We start from the raw sequence: 16,836 nt of genomic DNA, 5'->3' as shown, positions 1-16,836 counted from the left end.
CATTTATGGCCCCTTCATTTCCTTGAACACCTATATAGGCTCTTCAAATAGATCTAGCAAAAGCTGAAAATATAAAATGAATAACCTTGGTTTGTATGTCCAAAATTAAGTGAGTAGGCTTGATGAGGCAGCTTTATTTTTCTCTAATGGAGTAAAAGTGCAGGACTTTGTAGCAATTATTTTTCTTGCTGCTCAAAGCCCTTTTTATTTATATTTGTCTTTGCAGGTTAGGTTTTCTAAAAGCCAGACTCTTTGATAGGCACCTGGATAGTGTATTAGCTTTTTTTCTCTTTAGTTTTGCTCTTTTATCTGCTATTTAGTTGCCTTTTTATTTTAAAGCAATTAGAAATTTTATTTTGTTGCACTAAACCATACAAGGTTCAGCAGTTTTCCACTGGCTGGCTTGGCTGTCTGGTGGTGATTCCCAAGCTTTGTCTGAACATTACAGGATCTTTCAAGAATTTTAAGGCCAAGGCCACACCCCAAACTGATGAAATCAAAATCCCTGGAAGACATGGGTTTCAGTAATTTGTGAAACTCCCCAGCTGATTCCCAGATAGGGACAAATTTGGAATGGTGGTGTAGGGTATAGCCTATGCTACAGAATAATCAAAACAAAAGCATTGCCGTCGAGTTAATTCCAACTCATAACAACCTTATAGGACAGAGTAGAACTGCCCCATAGGGTTTCCAAGGAGCGTCTGGTAGATTCCAACTGCCGACCTTTTGGTTAATTTCTGAGGTCTTAACCATTGAGCCACCAGGGCTCCAAAAATAGAGCCCATCAAATTCTCTTTGAGTTACTTTAACACTAGCTCTAAGTAGTTAGAGGCCAGGGAGATATTCCCATTTATGCAAAAATGCTGTTGTTTGGCTGATGTTACTTTGTGGCCATCCTCTATTGCAGTGTTGGAATAGAGCTGATGAGTATTTGGGCTTGATTCTGATTGTACATCCTGGTGATTTGGTCAGAGTGAGTTTAGTTTAATGGTTAAATTAGATGCTTCCCCAGGTTCAGGCTGACTTCTAGCCCTCAAAGCTGTTGTTTTCACCTTGACGCTCTGATTCCTGCCTCTTTGTGAGGATTCTTACCTGATTTATTGCAGGGGTTTACTGGATTGAAAATGGGGCACCAATTTGTTAATTGACCAGTGGTGGCTGGGTACAGTGTGTTGTTACAGGGGAAACAAAATGGATCTAAAAGCCAGAAGGTCTTAGTTCTAGTTCTGACGCAACAACTGAGCTGTTCTGTGGTCCTAGATTCCTAGACAAATCATGCTCTTCCCCTGTTTTTTAGTATCATCATCAGTAGAGTGTTTTGTAAAGTATAAAGCAGTGCACAAACATTTAGGATGGCGTAGGTATCATCATCCTCATCGTCACAGTCGCCCAATTCCAGGTAAAAAGAAAAGAGATCGTGTGGACCTTGTTTACACTCAGCAGCATTTCTGCGCTACCTGATATCAAGTTGTTTTAGTCAGATAAACTACGCCAAGATGTGTGCGTGTGTGTTTACACACTTGAGTCTCTAGGGGGAATGATCTAAGTCCTTTGCTGACATCCTCCATGGTATCTCTGGACTCCTCGAATTTCACAGGTGGACTTCCTTGAGCAGTTGTTTGGTTGGTCAGTCAGTGTCACTGTGGCCGTATGGGAGCCACATACATGTATAAGTTGCAACTGTGGCTATCCATCTTGTTGATGGGAGCCCCCATCTCACCTTGATGACAGTCTGAGAATGTTGATCAGTGGCTTTTGCTTGACTTGACAGGTAGGAGGATCTTGTTAAAGAAGTCCATTTTCTCTGCGATTCGTCCCCATACTAGTTACTTGTGGTTGCCTAGCTCTCGGAAACCCCGGTGGTGTAGTGGTTAAGAGCTATGGCTGCTAACCTAAAAGGTTGGCAGTTCTAATCCACCAGGCACTCCTTGAAAACTCTATAGGGCAGCTCTGCTCAGTCTTAGAGGGTCGCTATGAGTCAGAATCAACTCGACGGCAGTGGGTTTGGGTTTTTTTGGCCTAACTTTCAAAGTGCAAAAAGCCATTTCCTTTGTGGGACTTTAATAGTTCACCTTAGTTTTCTTCTGAGGTGTTAGGTATAGTTTAATTTCATTAGGGAAGTGATTGTGCACATACGTTATAAGGCCATCTAGATGATATAAGGCTCTTAATTTGGCATTATGCATCAGAAGCTCTAAGTATATGCATAATTTTGGAATTAGAATTCTGTTTTTAGGATTTTCTCCTGAGCAAAGAAGAAATTTATGTTATGTTTATTCAGAAATAGGAAGTCCTTGGGTGTTGCAAATGGTTAAGCACTTGGGTACTGTCGATTTGAATCCACCAAAGACACCTTGTTAGAAAGGCCTGGCAATCTAAATCTACACGATCATAGCCAATGAAAACCCTATAGAGCACATTTTTACTCTGAAACCCCTGGAGTTGCCATGCATTAAGAATCAACTGGACAGCAACTTTTTTGGGGGGGGGGAGGTTATTCAGAAATATGTATACAAGAGTGTTTACTACAGTAGGATTTATGAAAGGAAAAAATTAGCAACATGTTAAGGGTACAAAATTGTTTAAATCATTTGTGGCGTAATCATATTGTCGAATCCTATGGAATCACCAAATGTCCTATGATATTTAGTGATGGGCAGTGTTCCCAGTGTATTGCCAAATGAAAAAAGCGTGTTTAAAATAATAGAGTTTTTGTAAAAACTTTGTGTTGAAAAATGATTGGTAGTAGTCGAGTCAAAATGTATTATATATAATATTTGGTGAGAGAGAATGTGGACCATCCTTTTTATTTATTTATTTTTTGATTGAATATGTATTATTTTATTAACTCAAAGGTAAAAGAAAGGTTAAGGAAAAGTACGTTTCTAGGCCTTGCTTTTTTTAATCTGTAAAATTGGGATGGGGGCGCAGACTTGACAACCTTTGAGGTCCCTTATGATGGAAAATTCTTACATTTCATTTCTCAGATACTGTGATTCTGTGAGGCTTGGGCTGATGGAATATTTTAAAAGACCTGGCTTCCCCGACTTTTCAAGAGGGGAGAAAAAACGAAACAAAACAAAAACAGACGAGTTTTAATACAGTCTGGGATTTATTTGTGGTAGAATGCCCTGACCTTTACGACAAACAAAGCAAAAAAAAAAAAAGAAAAGGGAAAAAGAACAACAAAAAACCCAAAGAAAGCTTAATAATGGCTTAATAAAATGATAGGCTTGTAGTACAAGTCTGTGCTTTGTGGCAGTAATGGGGTGAGTTCTTTCATGGGGCTAGAAGTTACATTTGATCTCTTTTGAATTTTGTTTCCTAAGATAGATTTGAAGATTCTTTAAAGAAGAAATTCACCAGCAAAAGGTCTTTTCTTTGACAGCACTTTTATCTAGGCCTCCCTCCCTCTTTTCACTTATCAATAACTTCATCTCATTTGCTTTATCCTGTAAATTCCATTATCTCCCAGGCAGTCTATTGCATTAAGCCCTTAGTACCTGATATCGCTTCATTTACATTGACACATGCTTGACCTCGGCCCTTCACCTCTCTTTGTTAATGCACCAGCAAGCACGGAGATCTCTCTGGAGCATTATCATTTGGCTGTTAGCTCAACTAATAACAACCCTTCATTTGAGCTGATGAAGGTTTATTAAATAAAAACATGCAATAACCCTGGCAGTAATGAAGGAAGAGTGGAAGGTAGACAGCATCCTGGCCTTAATGGCCACAGGACGCTGAGTCTGCAGTATAGGGAGAAAGGGACACCTGAGTGGATCTGATCGATAGGATGTTTTCAGACTGATTTAAGAACGGGCATTTTTGATTAGGATATAGGTTGAGCTAAAAAAAAAGAATTTTTTTTTTTTTAGCTCAGGCTACTTGGGGGAAAAAAGTGTTCTTGCTTCAGGCACTCGGCCTTGCCTTATGGTGCAGCTATCTTGGGAAGTCTGTCTTAAGAACCAAACTGTCAATAGCCCTGAGGGCTTCAGTCAGCAGCAAAGCTGAGCCAAGGGGAGCCAACCCATCTTAGTCTTCTCCGGTGAAGCTGGGACCAGAGATGCAGTTTTTCCTCTAGATCCCCTAAGACATTCCCAAGCCTTCACGGTAGCCCTGAGCCTTGAGTGGATTCCCTTTATTCACCCTTGAAGTCTCTGCTCTCCGTCTCCCCATCTTTTTGTGTGAAGGCCAGTCTAAGCCAGCCTCTACTTGTGTCCCTTGTAGTGACTAGTGTCTAGCTGTAAACGTGTTGTTTACAAGTTACGTTTAACAGATGGGATTTTTGTGAACATGGGTTCCAGATGGTTGTGCTTTCATGTCACAGAGGTTTTATATAATGCAGAGGTGTATTCTACTAGTAAAATTATCCCTAGCTTATCTAGGAATACAATTATTCCTGGTTTTATAGGACTCTATAAAGGTCACAGTGTTCTACAAAGACCACTGTAATGTCCTAGATGCACCAAAGCTCTCAAAACTGGTAGGTTGAACCATATGAAATAGCCAATATTTGATCATTTCTGACCTATAAAAACAGTGTACTTTCTCCTCACTTGATGACTGTCTCCTTATCTGACATTTCACATTTACAATAAGAGTAAAAAGTACTCTCTGACTACGTTGCGCATTAACAACTTATGTCTGGCAGTAATGAGTGCTGAGATGTAAGGCAAGAGTAAAGCTGGCTCTGATAGCTTGGCTGGGTCATGATTCTCAGTGGTTTGGTAATGATGTAATTTGGCAATTACGTAATGTTGTAGTCATCCTCCATTTTGTGATCTGACGTGGCCATCCTCCATTTTCACATAACTCGGATTTTGCGTAATGACCTGGGCTTTGGAACCTAACCACGTGAATAAGTAAGTAGAGGGTATAGTTTCATGTCCTTCAAACTGAAACATTATTTATACTATATATGCGTGTGTGTGTTTTAAACTAAATTGTAGATTTCTCTCTGACCAGTTTATGTGTGATAAAGAGAAAATTTTCTGCTTTGAGAAATAGTGTGTAACAAAATGGAAACATCTGGAAGAAATATTTGGCAGTGAATGATCTGGGATTCTTGGGGCACATGTGATAAACGTCACCCTGCTTGTGTCCAGGTGGGTCTGAATCATTCTGCATTCACAGGAGACTGGAGGCTTCTTGTGCTGGTCTAGGGTACCCTGAGCCTAAAGATAGAGACTTGGGGGTGAAGGCCTGGGGGGAGGCGTCGAGGGGTCCTGAGGAGGTTACATTTCAGCAGTCCAGGGTCAGGGTGGCAGTGGGCCAGGGACCTGGACACTAAATAAATCTGGTGTTCCAAGGTATGTTTCTTTTGTTGTTCATACCCGAAGATTTTTGGTATCTTCCTTCAGTTGAGGCTGTTTAAAAAGTTTACCTTTTGTCTTTCTATAAGCATGTGGAAGGGGAGAAGGTGTAAGTTCTCTGGACCAGCCTTAGTTTGTATCTTTTGACTGAATCTGTAAGTTGGACCAAGGAACCATTTTCAGAATGGTTGTATTGTCTTACTAGAGAAATGCTTCCCTAAGGGAGATATACTGACCTATGAGAAGTTAATAAACAGTGTAATTATCTTCAAAGCCTGAAGGAAATGTTTGTTTTGGACTCAACAATGACAACACATTTGCCTGTCTTAGGGAACATTGTTGCCAAAATAAACATTTTTTTCCTTAGCTAGCAAATGGCTTAGTTATTAGGTTGGTTTTTATACACTTATAACTTTTCATGTGGCACAGGTGGTTTGCTATGGGCACTAACCTAGAAGTTGGTGGTTCAAACCCACACAGCAGCTCTGCAGAAGAAAGGCCTGGCGATCCGCTTCTGTAAAGATTACAGCCAAGAAAACCCTGTGGAACAGGACTACTCTGTAGAACATGAGTTGGGCTGACTCGAAGGCAGCTAAAAGCAACAACGGTTTTTCCTGGGTTTCTTACGTTTTGTTTTGGCTTGGCTGTGGTTGTGTGCTGTCAAGTCGAGTCTGACTCGTAGCGACACTAGGAGAGAATAGAACTGCCCCATACAGTTTCCTAGGCTGTAATTTGTACAGGAGCAGACCGCCAGGTCTTTTCTCCTGCAGGGCCACTTGTGGGTTCGAATCGCTGGCCTTTTGGTTAGTTGCCGAGTGGTTAACCATCGCCCCACCAGAGCTCCTTGACTTGGGCCTCAGCCTTAGTTCTATTTAGAGAGTTATTAAAGTTATCTGCTGCAAGTTTTCATGTTCCATCTGCCCCGTGGGAGAAGAAGAAAAGCCATTTCTTTCCCAGAATTTTTCCTGTGAAGCAGCTGAGAACAGACAACTTTGGTGTTCCTCCAGAATCTTTTTACCTAATAAACTTGAGTCAGATGGGCGGAAGACAAATGTTTAACTACTGAAGAATGTCGTTGTCCGGTGCCTTCAAGTCGATTCCGACACACAGGCGTCCTACAGGACAGAGTAGCAGTGTCCCAAGGCTGCAGTCTTTTCAGAAGCAGACTGCCCCATCTTTCTCCCATGGAGTGGCTGGTGGGTTCAAATTGCCGACATTTCAGTTAGGAGCCGAGTGCTTTAACCATTGTGTCACTAGGGCTCCTTCTCAGTGAATAGTTATCTGTTTTTTACACTGAAATGACATTGGGAAATAGATATTTGGGAAAGAAAATTTAAGGAAATCGTAGTTCCTAAATTACAAAGATTTTCCTTTGTTGTAGACTTACTGCCAACTAAATGCAAAATTCTTTGAAGAACCTTACAATTCTTGATTATGTACATTTCACTGTACCTTTGCTTGCTTTTTTCAGCCACAGAAACATTTTTTCGAATTTTTGTGTTCTTAGGCGGATAGGTTTCTAGTAACAAAACATGCAGACCTGCACAACGTCATGTGCTAAAACGTTTTGAAAATGTTTGCTTATCTTCATAATCCTAAAGGAAATCTTTGTTTTCGTCTCTCAAACAGATTTCTTTTATCTGGATTGGCAGTTTCCAAGGGCATTGAATGGAACACTCGTGCTCTCTTAGGTGGTAATAGGTGCTCTGTTAAAAAAAATCCTTGTTGGTACTATCTTCCCCCAAAACCTGTTTTTTTTAAAATATACACAAGAAAAATTCCAAATACATTTAACTGGTCTTCTCATGAGGTCGTACTCTACCTGTAAGAAATGACGTGGCATACCTGCGAATGCTGGGCAGTCACGTTGGAGATCTCTTGGTATTTGACCTGTGGATAGATGCAGAGACAGCATTTACCACGGAACTGACCCATTGTATGTTGTCTGTGTAGTCTTTCATCTGTTGTGTCTTGTTCTCTACTTGTAATATGTATTTGTGACATTATTCAGCGTTGCTTGGCACACTTACGAACCAAATTTTGATAATTTCTTACAGCAATTTACTAATCTATGAGGCCATTTTCTTGCTGTCTACTTAATCCAACTGCATCCCTGTTGATTCTTCACCAACGTGTTATTTGGAAAGTGCTCTGTGGTCATTAAACTTGGAAAACAGCAAAATGATTTATAAATGGACCACTTTCTGTACATGTTTAAAAATTCCCCTTATTTGTGTTTTTATTTTTGGTTATACACATTGCTAAATATGGAGGGATGTTTAATGTTTCTCTTCAAGGCCAGCTCAGATAAGAGTCCTTGGGCGGTGCAAATGGTTAAGCGCTTGGCTACTAATTGAAAGGTTGGTGGTTTGACTCCACCCAGAGGGATCTCGGAAGAAAGGCCTGGCGGTCTTCTTCCAGGAGGTCACAGTCACTGATAATCCTGTGGAGCACAGTTGTACTCTGACACACATGAGGTTGCCATGAGTCAGAATAGATTGGACAGCAACTTTTTGTTTTCTTTCTGTTTTCTAAAGCCCAGATGTTAGTAAATACCTGGACCACCCCCGTCCCCCCCCAGTATAGCAGAATTGGCCACTGGTGGTGGTCTGTCAGGTTGACAGTATGCTGCCTGGCCGAGTTTCTTCAGGTGTGTAAACTCTGGACCAAGCTACTTGGGTAAGATAAACATCAGGTTTCTAAACTTATCCTTCTAGAGATCAAATGTTGCATTGACAACTGTTTTCTTCATGTTGGTTTGAGTACCACTTAGTAAAGTTACAGTAGAGGAAGACAATGGTCTTGCCTAGCTTCTGATATTAAAAAAAAAAAAAAAAAATTATAGTTTTATAAATAGACTTCGGTAAGTGAAGGCCAAAAAACAAAGCCCTGTTTTCTTTTAGAAATGGGAGACTATTCTATTTGAGTTGAGATTTTCAAATCATTGACATTCTAAGACTACCCTTGATTATATATATATATATGTGTGTGTATGTATATATATGTATATATATATATATATATATATACACTTGTATTTTGGGTCAAGGAAGCATATTCAGAAAGTTTGTCATCTAAATGGTTATAATGCTTCTATGAAAGAAACACCACTTTACTGAAAATGTTGCATTAAACTGCGTTGGAAATACCTTCTGGGATTTCTTTTTCCACAGAATAATTTCAGTGAGTACTCAGTATGTGCCAGGCACCATGCTAAGTGCTTTACCTGCATTTTTTCTTATTTAATTAGGGGGTCTGCAAGTTGACTTTGTCCTATAATTTTGTGTTTGGAACATGAGCTGTTGGGGTTAAAAATCTTCATGCAGATTCCTACAAACAAATCGAGTGTGGAGGTGCAGTGGGTGGCTTTTAAGCTGAAGTATCTCAGCTGGATTTAATTACCTTAAGGGATAAGGCTGCATGATGGGCCAGTGGTTTACCAAATTATTTTTCATTTTCTGGATCTCCATGTCACTGAAGGTTAATGCATCCTCTTTTCTCTGCTAGAGACCCGAGTTAGAATCCATTTTAGGATGTAAGTGTAAATGAATTTGTTGTTATTTTTTCCTCCTTGGGGACACTTCGGTCATTTTGCGTGGCTGCCTTTCCATTTGGAATTGCTGCAGCCTGTACAAGGCCCAGGGGCTCCCGTTGCGGGGGCAGTTGCCAGCCAGTGTGGAAATGAACTGGCAGGCTTCAGAGGGCAGAGCTGGCCCAGGGCTCGTCACTCTTCCATTCCCCCATTCTTTCTTGGTTAACTTCAGGAAACTTATTTGCTGCTGACATTTGATTATAGCACATCAAAAAACAAGTGATGTGTTTGTGGGCAAGCGACTGCATTTCCCTCACCATTTCGGGCTGGTTTGTACAGCTACCAAGCTTTCTGATTCTCTGTCCACCAGCTCCCAGAGCTGCTTATACTCCCCTTGATGTGTGATTGACATTTTTGATCGCCAGTATGTTTCATGGCTTTTGTTATCTGTTGCCTTTGGACATGTGTTTTACTTTTTAGGAACGTCTTTTTATATCCATAGTTGCATTTAATGGTTTTACTTATATCCATAGTTGCATTTAATGGTTTTACCCTGGAGTAAATATTATTATTGCCTTAATCTGCACATATTAGGAAAATTTAGAAGTATAACCTATGCAGGGGATAGTCATAGCACGTTCATCTCCACAGAGAGCTTGATACTGCTGTTTTCTAAAACTGAGTTCACTGATAGTCATCTTTTCTCTCTTTTTTTTTTTTTTTTTAAACATTTCTTTGTATTTTCTTACCCCTCCTTTTAAAAAATCTCCTAAGGAATAATAACCAGAGTATAATCTTCACCTTAAGTTTTTTTCTTTGAAAAATATACATGGTCTTTATGCATTAAAAAAAAAAAAAAACCAAACCCATTGCCGTGAGTCGATTCTGACTCATAGTGACCCTATAAAAACAGAGTAGAAGTGCCCCATAGGGTTTCCTAGGAGCATCTAGGGGATTCAAACTGCCAACCTTTTGATTAGCACCTGAACTGTGCCATTAGGGCTCCTTATACATAGAGACACTTAAATATAATCTTATAGACATGACTAAGTGGGGTCATATCATACAGATACATATAAATGTAATTTTATAGACATGGGTAAATAGGATCATATACATGCTGGCTTTTGTCCCTCTTTGCAGTAACCACTTTGAGTTTCAAAGCCAGCACCTCCAGGCTCCCCGAGTCCCCTCATCTTCCCCATTTATTGTAGACATTCTTACACCAATTTCGTTCATCCAGTCCTTCCTGTGTTTAAAATCTCCCAAATTGCACTTTATTCCAGGAGTACCTCCCCCTCTGTAGTCTATCTTCTGTTCATCATTGAGATCTCCTTTTCTTCTATGCACTAGATCAGACAGAGGAGAGGTGGTAACTCCATTGTCTGCTTGTAGCATTCATGTAAAAAATGCATTTTCCTCTACGTGTGTGTATGTGGGAAAGAGAGAGAGAGACTGGCTGTATGTAGATGCACATAGAGACTCAGCCAGCTCTGAGTAATGAGCACCGAGAGAATAAATTATTATTATTAAATTTATGTGATGTGCTTCTAGTTAGTCTTCTCCCTAAAAGGCTAACTTTGATTAAATGTAGATTTAAAGCATTAGTAGGTGGAATGCCTGTGAGACTAGGAATGACATCATCATTTAATAGGGAAGTCACTTTACAAGTGTCCATTAGTAGGCAATATAAAAAAAAATATGTGGGAATAAATAGCTTTGTTTTTGTTTTGGTGCTTCATATGCCTTTGTCAAGATGGCTGTCTTCAGCATTATCTAAAATGATAAGCCCTTCAAGGGCATAACCAGGCCCATCCACATGATGCTCTACAAAGCCTGGTGTGTGCTGGTATGCTTCTCATAATCCCTTTTTCACAGTACGTTTTAAAAGTATTCTTCCTCATTTACAATCCTGCTATGTTATTCAGTCATCCTATTTAATTGTTTGTTCTTTTCAGGTATCGGCGGTTGAGTCTTTGGAGGGGCCCCTGCTCCAGGTAGAAGGACTCAGTGACCTCAGGCTGGAGCTTCACAGCAAGAAGATGAACCTGCACCTGGTTCTCATCGATGAGCTGCACCGGCATCTGTACATCAAGTCCACTGGCCGAGTTGTGCAGCGTAACAAGGACAAAGGGAGAATGAGGTGGGCTCAAGAGGCTCTTTGCTGTGGTACCTTGTGGGAGTGTAGTGTTGTAAGGAATGTTCCTTCTTTTCCAGAATATCATTGTAGTTTATTTTTCCTTTTAATATACTGTCCCTGACACTTGAAGATGGTTGTATAATAGAAAATACTCCATGTTCTGAAGGGCCGACATTCAAAGTTTGTTCATTCATTCCTTGGACATTTATTTTGGTCCTTCTGTGTAAGAAATCATAAGAAACATTTCTCCGGGCTTCTTACAGACTGGATCAGAGATACTCTGGTATATCTCAGAAGGAAGTGAAAATCCTTAAATTTGGACAGTGAAGTTATCCTAAGGATTATAGACATATGACCTAAAATTTTAAGATTTTTTGTTACTTAGAGTTGTGTTCAGCTTTAGGCAATCTGCTTTCTGGAATAGTTTGAGAGGTTCAGAGAGAATACTTTCCTTTTACCCCTGGGCTGGTCGCAGCATAGCCCTCTGTTTAAGGGCCTAGGTGGGCTCAAGAAATTCATTAGGTTAGTGTAGACCTGGTAGGGAATAAGACTATGTCTTAAGGTAGTGGAACATTGGAGTTATTAATATACATCAGATAGCTGTGTGTGAGGCGTGTCCTTCTAACATAACTTTAAAATAGCTATAAGATCTTTTCAGAGAGCATTTTAGCATTATCTGCTAAAATACGTGTGCACGTACTTTTTCATCCAGGTGTAGACAAGAAGAGCAGTGCATGCTGGGAATAAATTCTTTCATGCCCTGTATGGCTCGAAGGAAAAATGCCAACTTTGTGTGTGATACTTCAATTTAGTCAGAGACCCTGACAGAAAAAAAGAAGCTCCTACGTGTCTTCACTAGGAAATCTTCCAGGCACCCAAATTGTGTACCTGAGCCTTAACTTCAAGACTGCATCTGAATACAGTAACTGTCAGTACTTCAGTGGAGAGTAAAGTGGTGGTCGGGGCAGGGCTGCGTCCATAGCGCCTGGCTGTAAAATGCAGGTGCGAGTAGATTTCTTTCAATGCCAGGATAAATAATAATATTACTTTGGATCCTATGTAAATATAGCATAAGGAGACATGAGTATTACCTTGAGATGTCAGAGAAAGAGCATGTATTTGAGAAAAAACCTTATAAAGAAAGATAAAAATTTAGGAGACTTAAGCTCAGGATTTCTCAAAAGCTGTAAGAAACGTAATATGGTAGATTAGGTTATTGTCCAAAATAATCATTACCCCTTCCTCCTCCACTTCAGTGGGAGAAATATATCTACTGCTTTTTGATTTCTGGGCTTGGCCATGTTACTTGCTTTTGCCAGTCCTTAGTAGATGTGACACAGGGAGGGGCTGAAATGTGCTTGGCTGGTTGGGTGTGCCCCTTGTGCCTCTGCCTTCACCGTGATGGTGTTGGTCACAGGAGGAGGATGGGAGACAGTGGAACAGAGCCAAGATCAGCACAGCTGCCCAGCCTGGACCAGCTGACCACCAAATATGTGCTTATTGTCGAATGTCACTGAGATTTATGGTTGTATGTAGCAGGCATATCACTTCTATGAAATGTTGATGGGGAGCTATAAGAATAGAAGAGAGAGGTGGTAACAAAACTGACTAAAATATGAACAAAATATAAGGAAGAACAAAATGAGGTAGGGAAATTTAAATCTTTGTTAAAAGCATTAGACAGAAGAACTGAATCAGTAACATGGAAGGAACACTTGGCCATCATGAAGAGGCACAGTGCAAGATGATGAAGTGAGAGAAATGGAAGATGGAGAAGGCTGATCATTCCAGTGATTTCAGCTGTTCTCTGAAACTAAAATGATAGGAACAGAAACAGTAATTCTAGTATAAATAAAGACACAGGAAACACAAACAGACTGAAACCTCAGACTGCAGAACAAAAGGATTCAATATAAAATTAGTGAATAAACTCATTCTTAGATATGATCTGAAGATTTTTATAAATTTCAAGAATTAAAAAAAAAGAAAAATCCCTTAAGCACCCAGGAAGAAAAATTATGTCACCTGCTATGACAGAGATAGTTACTCATCCAATTATTATTCTCCCATCTTTATTTTTAATGATAATCTTTATTTTGTTCCTAGTGGCCATATGCCCAGCTAAAGATAATACTTTCCAGCCCCTTCGGTAGTTCCAGGTGATTAGTAAGACTTTTGCTCGTAAGCTTTTGAGTGGGGGTTCACAAAAACCTCTTTGAAGGGGTCGACTGAACTGCCTTTACTCACCTTCCTTTACTTCCTGCCTGGAACATGGATCGAAGCCATTTTGGACCCTGAGGGTACCCGAGAATGGAAACATCATGCTGAACTCCTTGATGACATGGAGCCTCCATACTAGCCCTGGACGGGCTCACTCTTTTATATGAGAGGAAAGAAAACCTTTGTTTTATTCAGGCAGCTATTATTTGTGTCTTTGGTTTTAGACAGTTAAACCTAATTCTGATACACAGAAAGGAACAAAAATCAGGCTTGCCAGGATTTTCTGAACATTAGATGTCAGAAGACAGTGGAGCAAAGTCTACAGAGTGTTGAATGGGGAAGAGAGTTGGGACCAAAGACTTCTGTACCCAGCCAAGTGGACACTGATGTGCATAGACATCAAAGAGACATTCTCAGGTATAAATTAACAGCAAAAAAGAAATCACTTGTGTTCTTTTTCTGAGAAAATTGCTCAAAGATGAACTCTAAGATATCAAAATCAGCATATTCAGAATAAAGTTATAAGTAGTTGTAGAAGACTTTGAGGACTGGAAACAAACAAACAAACAAACCCATTGCCATTGAGTTGATTTGGACTTATAGCAACCCTACAGAACAGAGTAGAGCTGCCCCATAGGATTTCCAAAGCTGTAAATCTGTATGGAAGCAGCCTGTCACATATTTCTCCTGTGGAGCAGATGGTGGGTTCGAACCATCAACCTTTCAGTTAGCAGCCAAGCAATTTAACTAATGAGCCACCAGTGCTCCTCTTTGAAGACTAAAACCAAAAAACCAAACCAATTGCTGTCAAGTCAATGCTGACTCATAGCGACCCTACAGGACGGAGTAGAACCGCCCCACAGGGTTTCCAGGGAACACCTGGTGGATTCGAACTGCCAGCCTTTTGGTTAGCAGCTTTAGCACTTAACCACTACACTACCAGGGGTTCCCTTTGAGGACTACAAACCATAAAATATGTAAATTTGCATATAAATACCTGTTACAAGATCAAAAAATATAAGCCGAAATCTGTTCTTGAGAAAGATGGTCTATATGGCCAAAGAATATTCTGTAATAATAAATAGAATTTATTTTGCCATGTTAAGTTAGTACAGACTGGGAAGTTTGGGTAGGAAGGAGATAGAAAGGAATGCCGAAATCTTCATCTAACTTAAGATGTCAGAAGTCATTGTTTCGTTTTAGACTTTTATAATTACTGAAATGAATGTTAAACTTTGTAGTTACTCAGATGTGCATATTTAAATATTTAAAAATCACTAGAAGACAGAAACAAGTAAAACATATTCTCTGTTACAAAGGGTGATACCAGAGTTCTTGGTTGCAAATAGTAGAAATTAGTCCTGGTGACCAGAACAGAAAAGGAATGTGTTGGAAAGTTATCAAATAGTTCACAGAATCTATAGGCAGTCTGAAAAATCAGGCTGTGGAAACCAGCAGAAACCAAGAGATATCAAGCAGCTGTTATGGATTGAATTGTGTCCCCCAGAAATGTGTGTCAGCTTGACTAGGCCATGATTCTCAGTATTATGTGGTTGTCCTCCATTTTGTGATCTGGTGTAATTATCCTACGTGTTGTAAATCCTAACCTCTATGATGTTAAAGAGGCAGGATTCCAGGCAGTTATGTCAATAAGGCAGGATGCAGTATATGGGATTAGGCTGTATCTTGAGTAGTCAATCTCATTTGAGATGTAAAAAAGGGAAGCGAGCAGAGAAAGGAGGGACCTCATTACCACCAAGACAGAAGAGTTGGGAGCAGAGTTTGTCCTTTGAACCTAGGGTCCCTGTGCTGAGAAAGCTCCTAGACCCAGGGGAAAATTGATGCCAAGACACATGGAAATTTCCAAGGAATGCTGGGCCCACAGACCTTGAAAGGAGACAAGGACCTTCCCGTGGAGCTGGCACCCTGAAATGGGACTTCTAGCCTCCTAAGCTGTGAAAATTTGTTTGTTAAAGCCGTCCACTTGTGGTATTTCTGTCATAGCAGCACCGGATAACTAAGACAGCAGCTGAGGACACAAACGTAGACAAGCTACAGGAATGGTCTGCTTGGGATACTGCCCCTGCAGGCACCACACCTACAGTTGCTGGATTTTGAACTCTACTGCAAATGATCTCTAAATGTCCCTGCATCTTTATCTTTTCAAGATTCAGAGTCCTGGGTGGAGGCATCTAGTTGGCTGAACTTGGGTTATTTCTGGCCTCCTTCATCTTCCATAGTAGGAAGGAGAGCTGTCTTTTTTGCTTTCGCTCAAGCAATGGGAATTCTTCCCACATACAGAGACAAAAACAAGCAAACATAAAAACCCAGCAACAGATTTCTCCTGCAGTAGAGAACAAAGGAAATCACATGAAGGCACGTACATATAAAGAAGAGCAGATGATTTTTTTGAAGTAAAAAATAAACAAGCAGTATAGAATTAATAAATAAAAAAGGTACATGCCTACATGAAAAAATAACAAAAATTATATTTGGAGGATGTGAAACAACACCTAAATACATGGGAGCCCTTCCATGGTTCTCCATAAAAATACTTAAAGCTTCTAAAGGTGTCAGCTGCAATTAAATCCCAACAGAGTTTTGAAACTGTCCAATTCAGTCTGAAGTTCACATGGAAGAAAAAAATGTGTGTGAATTGTTAGACAAAAATTGAGAAAGGAGATTATGAGAGAGGCTTTTCTTGTCTGATGCTACAGTATATTATGAAGCTACTTTACTCAAACCAGCACTGGCATGCAAACAGAAAGTTAGATTGCTGGGACTAAATAGAATAAAGCAGCAGGCCCCAGTATATATGGGTCGGGTTGGGGGGACTGATGACTGTTTAGTAAATGGAGTTAAGACATTTGGCTGTTGATTTGAAGAAAATAAATTCAGATTCCTACCTGTTATATGCAAAAAAATTCTAGCTAGGTTTAAAAGCCACAAGAAAAATAAAGCTTTATTAGTATTAGAAAGAAATACAGAAGAATGTGTGGAGGAGGCTTTCCCAAACAAATCAGAAAACAAGGAAAATATGAAATGATTTGACTATTCAAAAACTAAGAAATTCTCCACAGTAAAACAGAATCAAAATATAAGAATATATATTATATAAAGCTTTAATATCTCTAAAGTATGAAAATATTTTTCAGATTAATAATAGACATACTACTCAATAGAAAAATGGGCAGAGGCTATAAACAGGTAATTTGTAGATTAAAAGATGAAAATGGTTAATGAACATAAAATTGCTGAATAGCATGAGTACTCAGAGAAATTCAGGTTTGAAATATAAAATACAATTTTTTGATCAGAAGATTATCAAGATTAAATATATAGATAGTGTGCTGTGCTGGCAGGGATGGGGAAAATGAGTAGCTTTCTCTTCTGGTGGATCAACACATATGCCTTTTTGGAAAAAAAAACTTTGCGTATTGCTTGACCATGGGATTCCATTTCTAGGCTTACATCCTACAGAAAATAGCACCCCTTTGTACAAATATATGTAACAGTATTCATTTCAACATCTTTGATAAGAACAACAACAACAAAAAGCACAACGCCTTAAATGTTTATCAAGAGGAGTGTGGTTAAATGGATTATGGCATACCCGTGGACTGTAACAC

The 16,836-nt window shown here is 39.7% G+C and overlaps 1 protein-coding gene across 4 annotated transcripts in view; it reads left to right on the top strand.

Annotated features, from left to right (window-relative positions):
* Positions 1-16,836, top strand: part of EXOC4 (exocyst complex component 4) — an 830,068-nt gene that overhangs the window by 45,262 nt on the left and 767,970 nt on the right. For all 4 annotated transcript variants that reach the window (XM_049894654.1, XM_049894656.1, XM_049894657.1 and 1 more), the window contains exon 4: positions 10,806-10,990. In XM_049894654.1, the coding sequence (XP_049750611.1) occupies positions 10,806-10,990 (185 nt within the window). The remainder of the gene's footprint in view (positions 1-10,805; positions 10,991-16,836) is intronic.

Source organism: Elephas maximus, chromosome 8 (genome assembly GCF_024166365.1).
Source record: "Elephas maximus indicus isolate mEleMax1 chromosome 8, mEleMax1 primary haplotype, whole genome shotgun sequence".
NCBI lineage: Eukaryota > Metazoa > Chordata > Mammalia > Proboscidea > Elephantidae > Elephas > Elephas maximus.
Note: the sequence above shows the minus strand (reverse complement) of the source record. Positions and strands in the feature narration are given on the sequence as shown.